Source organism: Nannobrachium achirus, assembly GCF_963921795.1.
Source record: "Nannobrachium achirus genome assembly, chromosome: 12".
Taxonomy (NCBI): domain Eukaryota; kingdom Metazoa; phylum Chordata; class Actinopteri; order Myctophiformes; family Myctophidae; genus Nannobrachium; species Nannobrachium achirus.
Window position 1 is genome coordinate 3,231,882 of NC_137832.1, and position 9,667 is coordinate 3,241,548.

General features: G+C 43.6%; 1 protein-coding gene across 1 annotated transcript in view; it reads left to right on the top strand.

The window, feature by feature from the left end:
- LOC308295042 (H-2 class II histocompatibility antigen, A-U alpha chain-like) overlaps positions 1–7,508 on the top strand; it is an 8,558-nt gene extending 1,050 nt beyond the window's left edge. Inside the window, exons 3-4 of the mRNA XM_080737985.1 lie at positions 5,691–5,972; positions 7,169–7,508. Of these exons, the coding sequence (XP_080594111.1) occupies positions 5,691–5,972; positions 7,169–7,290 (404 nt within the window). The 3' untranslated portion in view covers positions 7,291–7,508. The remainder of the gene's footprint in view (positions 1–5,690; positions 5,973–7,168) is intronic.
- The last annotated feature ends 2,159 nt before the right edge of the window (positions 7,509–9,667 follow it).

Sequence of the window (9,667 nt, forward strand, 5' to 3'; positions counted from 1 at the left end):
TATATCAGTGGTTGGTGATCAAAATGATGTGTATTTATTTGGTCCCCATCTGCAGGAGTAATATCAAAACATACATTTGCAACACACACACGCGCGCAAAATGTATGATAATTAGTCGCTACTCGCTAATTAGTTTTATTTTTTACATCTTTTTATTCTGTCTGTTTTGTGTATTTATTTATTATGAAGATGGCACTGACAAAGACAAACTGTCTTATTTTGGTTATGGATTTATCCATATGCATATCTATTTAACGTAATAATTTATTCAACACCCACAATTGTTTCGAAGGAACAATAATTTCTAGTTGCAGGCTGGTGTTGCACACCAAATAGCCATTCAATCTACAAGCCCACTGAGGTCAACAATGCATCATAATCTAACATGTTTAGAACTTGCAGATCAGTTCTTATCCAGGGTCATAAATCAGACAGGGGCAGAGTATGATGCGATGGTGGGCGTGTTAAAGGAGTAGTTCACCCCCAACATGACTTTTTTTCTATTGATTACTCATGCCATGGAGAGTAGAGTTCAATAATATTTTTTGGTTTTTGTCACATTCCTAAGACAAAAATGTGATAACAATACATTTTCCCCCATTGATTCCGGATGGTGACCCGTTTACATAAATTGTCCTTTAATAACAATACAGGCCTATAAAATATATTTACCCATTCGGATATCTTATTTACCTCAATATCCTGGTGTACAAGATACACTACACCACTATGATACCCAAGTACCTATCAAAATACTTTATAAACATTAAGGATGTCCATAATTACAACACCAGAGGCAGCGCCACAGATCACTTTCAACCCAGAGTCAAAACCAACAAAGGGTCAAACTCTTTTTTCTGCTATACCACCAAAATGTGGAAAGCCTTACCGAAGGCCATAAAGGAGTGTGGATCACTAGCATCCTTTAAAATTGCCCTGAAAAACCACTTACAGGCAGCAGCCGTTCGCAACTGGTAAAAAATGAACCTAGCCCAACCCTACCCTCCCCTGCCCCTTCTTTGTATATACTGTTTGTTTTAGACTTACTGTCTTCTTTTTTGTTTTTCTTTACATATCTACTGCATAGTACTGTGTTCTATTTGTCTGTCATTCAATGTTATATGAGATTCTTCAATGGTTTCCAGTGGAAATAAGCTTAGTCTTTTCATGGATCTCCTTTTAGTAGACCTTGTACCAGTGAACTGTACCGTCATGAAACTGTACCTTTTCCTATGCAAACTTCTAATAAAGTCTTCAATCAATCAATCAATCCTTCATATCAAGTAGTCAGTTTATGCTTTTGTGAAATAATGAAAATCGCTATGTATCGCTATGTATTTTCCGCCCTGGCTGGGTCCGTGGACAGCGCCTCCCTCCTCATTACCGAGTCCGAGGACTGATTGAGAAACTAAAAGCCATCGGTCTTGACAGCGCAGCAGTGAGTTGGATGCAATCTTACCTGGTGGGGAGGGAACAGGTGGTGGAGATTAACGGTACCCTGTCCCCCCCCCCTCCCAGTAAGCTGTGGTGTTCCTCAAGGTAGCATACTGGGACCTCTGTTGTTCCTAATATACGTGAACGACATGGCATCTGCTTGCGACTGCAACCTGTTCCTGTTCGCGGATGACTCGGCTCTCCTAGTCTCGGGCAAGGACCACTTGCAGGTTGAAAAGACACTTAACTCTGAACTAAGTAAGATCTGCACATGGCTTAACGACAACAAATTATCAATTCACCTGGGAAAAACAGAGTCCATCCTCTTTGGATCAAATCATAACCTCAAAAAAGTCGAAAACTTCACAATCAAAGTGGGTGACAAGGTCATAACACGAAAAAACGAAATCTCTTACTTAGGATGCATCCTTGAAGCTAATCTTTCCAGTGAAAAGATGACTTCTAAAGTAATAAATAAAATCAACCAACGAACTCGCTTCCTACAGAGGATCGCCCCGATGGTCAATTTCAACACACTGAAGACCATAGCTGGTGCAATAATCCAGCCCCTCTTTGACTACGGAGTCCACGTATGGTATCGTGACGCACCACAAGCCCTGAAAACTAAACTCCAAACAGCCCAAAATAAACTAATTAGGGTCCTGCTTATCCTTCCCTATCAGACTCACCTCACCGCTACTCACCAGTTAAGAGTGGGGTGGCTCAGAGTAGATGACAGAGTACAGCAACTTGCAATGGGCCTGGTGTACAAGATACACTACACCACTATGATACCCAAGTACCTTTCAAAATACTTTATAAACATTAAGGATGTCCATAATTACAACACCAGAGGCAGCGCCACAGATCACTTTCAACCCAGAGTCAAAACCAACAAAGGGTCAAACTCTTTTTTCTGCTATACCACCAAAATGTGGAAAGCCTTACCGAAGGCCATAAAGGAGTGTGGATCACTAGCATCCTTTAAAATTGCCCTGAAAAACCACTTACAGGCAGCAGCCGTTCGCAACTGGTAAAAAATGAACCTAGCCCAACCCTACCCTCCCCTGCCCCTTCTTTGTATATATACTGTTTGTTTTAGACTTACTGTCTTTTTTTTGTTTTTCTTTACATATCTACTGCATAGTACTGTGTTCTATTTGTCTGTCATTCAATGTTATATGAGATACTTCAAGCTATACTGTGTAAGTTGCTCAACTAGTGGTCAGTAGCGTCCGCGTCTTTCGGCCGTTTTTCGCCGCGGACCGGGCCTCACACCCCCGCGTCACCCCCGCGTCTGCCTCCACCTCGCCGAGATCTATCTTTAGAGGGGTCCCTGGTTCCCGTGCGTTCAGGCATTCCGGAGAAACGGAGTGTTTCTATAACTATAACTCCACGCTGCCCTGTCCCCCCCCCCCCCCCCCCCCCCCACACACACACGGGCACGGCGACTCGGCGAGCAGACAGTAAAACGCTATGATAACACAAGCAATAGGTGGTTCTCTAAACGGAGGCATTTAGCCAAAATATGTTACTATAATAACTACAGAAGGACCGTGAAGTTTTTCTGCAGCGCGGAGCGGAGCTATTGAAACGCTACCGCGTACGGTCTAAATTGAACTCCGCGGGGGAACAGATGTAACCACAGAGATTCGGTAACCTCGGTCCCGGGGTAAGAAAAAAAAACACTCGCGACTCTCGATGCTGTTTGTGTGTGCCTCGTCAGGGCTCAGCTCAGCCTCTGTGTGTCAGTGTGTGTGTGTGTGTGTGTGTGTGTGTGTGTGTGTGTGTGTGTGTGTGTGTGTGTATGTGTGTGTGTGTGTGTGTGTGTGTCTTGTACCAAAGCAAAGCAGCGAAACACATGCATCGCGTCTGCGAGCATGCATCTCTCGGTCAGTGTTGGAGCCGGGGCGGACCTCTGTGTGTGTGTGTGTGTGTGTGTGTGTGTGTGTGTGTGTCTGTGTGTGTGTGTGTGTGTGTGTGTGTGTGTGTGTGTGTGTGTGTGTGTGTGTGTGTGTGTCTTGTACCAAAGCAAAGCAGCGAAACACATGCATCGCGTCTGCGAGCATGCATCTCTCGGTCAGTGTTGGAGCCGGGGCGGACCTCTGTGTGTGTGTGTCGTGTGTGTGTGCGTGTGCGTGTGCGTGTGCGTGTGTGTGGCCAGTGGCCACTTTGGGTACCATAGTTTGAGAACTGCTGGCTTATAAGGGCTGAAGTGAGTGATTTGTATTAATAATCAAAATCCAAATGATTGTAGTGGAGAGATAAAGTGCATTTGCCTTTGTAGTGGAGTAGAAGTATAAGAATTGAAAATTGGAAATACTCAAGTAAAGTACAAATATTCAAAATTGTACTCAAGCTATACTAATATTTGTTAGAATGAGTGGGAGAGAGAGGCTCCCCTGGTGGTGATTATAGAGTATTTCAGGTGACAGACCGTTTTTCATGACACCTAAATAGAGAGAGAGACCATGGCTCCATGGAGTGGATTTTCAAGTTTAAACATTTTAAAACATGTTTTTAGGACCAGGGCAAAGACTTTTATGATTGGTAAAAACAGAATGTCATTTGACCTTTAACAACAGGTCAGACTCAAAAAGGAAATGAAAGAGAGTGAAGGAGGAGAGAAAGAGAACTCAACAGAGAGAGTTGAGAGACAGACGGCAGAGATTAGAGAAATGCAGATTACAGACGGATGCGTGCGTTGCAGGAGGTGAGGATTAAGGATTCAATTTAACTTCAATTTCATTTGCAACTTTGCATGAGAATTACACTAATGCTAACATTGCCAAACCAAAAGTGGAAAGGTAGCCTAATGTCTCTCACTCTCTAAGTCCCTGCTATATCATTTGAAGGGACTGGCGTGGTCACTGCGGTGGTGGCGTGGCACCGCCTGAAGGCGATTTTAGGCTTTGGGCCTGAATTGATCATAATGTGTTAGGGCCGGGCCGGGCCCCAGTTAGGGTAGGGCTTTAATTCTCAGGCCTCTACTCTAACACAGACGGACGGACAGGGTGCAAAACATAGCTTCAGCCACACCTTCTACCTGGTGGAGACGATTACGCTGTAGGTATTAAAAAAAGTGTAATATTATTGAATCCGTTCGGTGGTGACATTTCAGTAGTATGTATAGCTGACTCTGGGTCTGTTGATGTATTTAAAGACCTAGTAAAATGAAAACGAAGTTTTCACACTTTTAGAGCTGATCCATGGTAATCATATGGGCATTCCTAACGCTATGCCAAAAAAGGAGAAAATAATCACGTTTTTGAACTGAGCTCATGCTTTCCTCAGTGCATGAGGAGTGAGCAGGCTGCTTCTTATCACCTGACAGGGGGAGCTTCCCCGGTTCCCCGGTTGGACGTAGCGCGTGGAAGGGCCCCAAACTGAGCTCATGCTTCCTTCAGTGCAAGAGGAGTGAGCAGGCCGCTTCTTATCACCTGACAGGGGGAGCTTCCCTGGTTGGACGTAGCGTGTGGAAGGAACACGTTATTCCAACCAGGAATGGAACCCAGGACCTTAGCTGTGAGGCGACAGCACTACTGACTGCGCCACCGTGCCCCACTGGAATGGTCCCTTCTGATTGGTTCAGAAAATCAATGGGTTCTGTTTCAGACTTATAAAATTACCAAAAAAGCCATTTCAGACCGACTTTAATATCTCTGTATGTTTAATGGGTCTGCTGGATCTGACTCTCGCATCTGACTCTGGGGCCTCGGACAACAGAGTGGCACACGCTCGGGGACCACCTCCATGATATGACTGTGGACCTGGGGATATGGCTTTGGAGAACCAGGCAGGCCACCGCTTCGCTCCTATCCGACTTTGGGGCCTCTGCCTGGGACTGCAGAGTGGCACACACTCGAGGACCACCTCCAGGGACCCCTGCAGCTCCAGGGACCCCCAAGGACCCCTGGCGCTGCCACCAAAAAGTGCAAAAAATACCAAATGACCACCCAACAGGGCTGCTCACAGGGAATTCCCGGGGACCACCGACTCCTGGTGCTCCAGAACGGATGCAAAAGTGGTCGCGCCCCCTAATGGAGGGCCCCGCCACTGCAGCCCGCTAAAAAGGCCATAACTCCAATAGCACTTATAGGCCTCTTTGTGTATACATGTGACCTGACGGTCGCTTATCTCCCGACTAGGGAGTCTTACTGGTATCTCTGTATGTTTATGTGTGGCTGATCCTGGGTCTGTGGATAATGTATAGCGTATTTAATATCTCTGTATGTTTGTGTATTTTGTGTCTTCAGAAGAACCCAGCAGCTCCATCTACCCCAGAGATGATGCTGAAGTGGGCGTGTCCAACGTTCTGGTGTGTCATGTGACTGGTTTCTATCCTGCTCCAGTGAGCGTCACATGGACCAGGAACAACCTCAACCTGACTGATGACATCACCGACACCGTCCCACAGCTCAACCAGGATGGAACCTTCTACCAGTTCTCCAGACTGAAGTTCACTCCAGAGCAGGGAGACGTCTACAGCTGTACAGTCCACCACCCATCACTGAGCAGCCCTGAGACCAGATGGTGGGGTAAGAACTGTTCTGATCAATACTGTTTATTTAAACACTGTTTATACATAATACATAATGTTCATTAACTCTGTTCTGATCAATACTGGTTATTTAAACGCTGATTATACATAATACATAATGCCATTAACACTGTTCTGATAGACACAGCCAACACAGCTTATAAATTATACTGTTAAAGGTGTGGTGACATAAAAAATAAGAAAAACAAAATCTATTTTTTATGTTTTTTTTTTTTTTTTTAATGTTTCCTGGCCTCTATTACACACACAAAAAACAAACAAAAAAACTTTCAACATGCAGTGCTTTTTCTGTAATCTGTGTTTTGACCCATGCAGCCGGCTTGAAACTCCATGCTGTCCTACCTCTCTTCTGTTTCTGAGAACTGAAGAGACATTAAAACATTGAAGCTGATAAATGTCTTCTCTCTCGCTCTCGCTCTCCAGCCAATCAAGGCCTCTGGCCATGACAACATCCCCACCAGATTCCTCACACACGTCTCTATTGATCCCACCATCAACCACATTACAAACTTATCCATCAGTGTTGTTAGTCACGTCCTACAAGGATTCAAGCTGTCAATCATTACTTTCTACTGAATAAGCTGAAGTGATTGGATTTGATAACATGTCTGACTGTAAACTTGATGAGGGAAGAGAACATGTGGTTGACATCAATGAAACCATGTCCTCTTCCCTCCAAGAGAACTGTGGGGTTCCCCAAGGAAGCATAATGGGCTGTTACTGTTCCTTCTATATATTAACATGAAAGCATCCTATAACTGCAATTTGTTCTTGTTTGCTTATGACTCAGCACTCCTGGTCTTGGGCGGGAACAAAATGCAAGTTGAGGAAGCTACTATTAACTATAATTATTATTAATTGTGTCTCCACCAGGCTGAACGGCCGAGACTCTTTTGCAGCGCATCGGTTTGTGTGTCCGTCTTTTACCAATTAATCTCTGGCTAACCCCACACTGACCAGACTAGTAAAGGTTTTCTCTCAAAGCCTTCTTCCAGGCTTCTTCCCATGGAACTGTCATCTCCAGCATCTCTTGATTGGTGGACTCAGACACAAGGACAATGTCTGGCCAGAGTTCTTGTATATATTTGTTATATCGTGTGTGTGTGTGTGTGTGTGTGTGTGTGTGTGTGTGTGTGTGTGTGTGTGTGTGTGTGTGTGTGTTTTTCTCTCCAGATGTGGAACAGGACCAGCCCAGTGTGGGTCCAGCTGTGTTCTGTGGGGTGGGGCTGACCCTGGGTCTGCTGGGGGTTGCCATGGGAACCTTCTTCCTCATCAAAGGAAACGAATGCAACTAAAATAAACATCTAACGATTCAAACAGAGATAATCATTATGTGTTTAATTAATCATTTTAACTAGATTAATCAGATGAGTCCAACAGAGATACTCTGGTATTATGTTGTGTTCATTTCAATATTTGTCATTAACTTAATGTTTGTCTGAACACAGTTCACTATGATAATGAAAACAAGTCATATCTTCTTTGTCTGGGTGATAGTTATAAACAATATATTGACTGTATAAACATATTCATGAATCAATGACAATAGTTCTGTTTTCAGTGATGTAAAATTCAATAAAGCTTGAACAGAACATGATCTCCTTTGTCTTTGTAAGGTGAGATAAGAAACAGTGGGCCAGATTCACTAAGCAGTTTACGCCTGTATTTTGAACGCAACTCATCAACATTATTGAAGTGAGATGCGTTGGTTTTATATGAAACAGCATTTATTTATATTATTATGGAACAGACTATTATTTAACAGCAATATAACTACCACCTGTATTATCCATCTATCGATACAGACAGACAGACAGACAGTGTGTGATCACAGCTATCCTCATTGGCTGTAACACAGATCTTCTCGGGGTGCGCTGTGACAGAGCCGAATATTGGCCAGATCTTCTCTCAGTGCTTTTCACACACAATGAGCAAAAAAAAATCGTGTATTTTCGGTTGGCTAAAACGGGTATTTTCCTATATTAAATCATATTTTTCCTTTCACAATATTAATTCGGGTGTCTTGGGCCACCTAATCTATTACCTTAAAATCATGTAGTGTTTAGTCCTATATTGTATTTCTCTCAATTTTCCAAAACATATAGCCTAGGTCTACCTGGTTATCATGTGCCCACTCTCTGGTTACCCAACACTAGTTTAATCATATTGGCATACAGTAATAACCATTAGGTTTTAAAAACAGAATCAACGCATGCTTATGTTATTTCACATACCAGTCTGTCTGGGGTCGCTTTAGTTGGCAGACAAAACTACTGTATGGAATACCTAGCCTCGCAAGCCATCCCGAGTTACGTCATCACCAATGTGCTTCCTTTCTCGGTCTGGTACTCCTCCCATCGAGTCTTTATGAGAAATAGGTTTCTCAATTTCCAATCAAAAGGCTGCATTTCGAGCGAACCCGCCTCACACCGCTCCTGATTGGTCGAGCGGCTGCTACAGCTCTCGCATTTTGACAACAAACATGGCGGACCCCATGTCCGATGCGAGTTCACAAATCGCAAATAAAAGCTGCATTAAGCGAAGTTTTATCTGAAATCAACGGCATCTCATAACTTAAAAACGAACAACAGTTTGCACCTTTGGAATTTCTGTCTGGAAAATACGTATTTGATGTTCTCCCGACGATGTTTTGATGCGCTGATGACTACTGACTGGACCTGTCAGTCAAAGTGAGTAACTACGTCATTGCGTAATGCATTGTCTACGGAGGACTCCCGAGTCTGGCTGTTGCGAGGCTATGGAATACCATCCCATGGCTTATTTTCTGCTTGCTTGCTTGCCTGCTTTTTCACCTTGTTGTTTAGCCTATCACCTATCATGGATTCATGTCTAATCTGTTTGTACACAATCTTCTGTCACACGTTTTTTCTTAAGACATTAAACAATGTTCTGAGCCAAGCACTGTCGTATGCTCGCTCGCACGCACTCGTATCGTCTCTCGCAGGCAACTTGTGGACTGAACCTACAGCCCATGGGAAGGGATGGGTGTAGGGGGCAGAGACTGCGTCTTAGCAACACTGTTAATAAGCCAATGAGCTGCCTACAAACAGCGCAGCGCCTCACTCAGCAATGGGATGCAGCACTTGTCTCAGAGGAGAGCAGTGGAAGCTCACTGACAGGCAGAATCACTGTCATTTCTCAATTAAATCATCCCGTCATTCATATTTATCCCCCAACCTTAAAATATGGGACAAAGAGCGTGATAAGATTAAAGTGTTTAATATGGTATAGATATCATTTTCAGTGTTAAAAGTCAATGCCATGATGTTTTGAACAAATAACTAACGCAGGAGAATGACGCTGAGAGATGCCAATCAGGTCAAAATGCCCAGGACACTGGATAACGAATTGATAATGCCAATCCATATCTGGCCTTGTCCTTCTCTTTACTGGGCCCACGACAACATGAAAACATCTGATATCTATTGTTATGTTCTACATTGTTATTTTCTATTGGCCAATGAAAGTCTTCTATGCTGTGTACACTCAACTATATATGTGAAATCATTATGCTTTGTACTGAGAGAGCTACGATGGGTGATTTTGCTCTACTGTACTTGCTGTACTTGCTACAATTTGAACCCTGAACTATATTTTCAATACATCTAATAGAAAAACGGACTTGTACACTGTGTGGGCTCCTTTTATTGT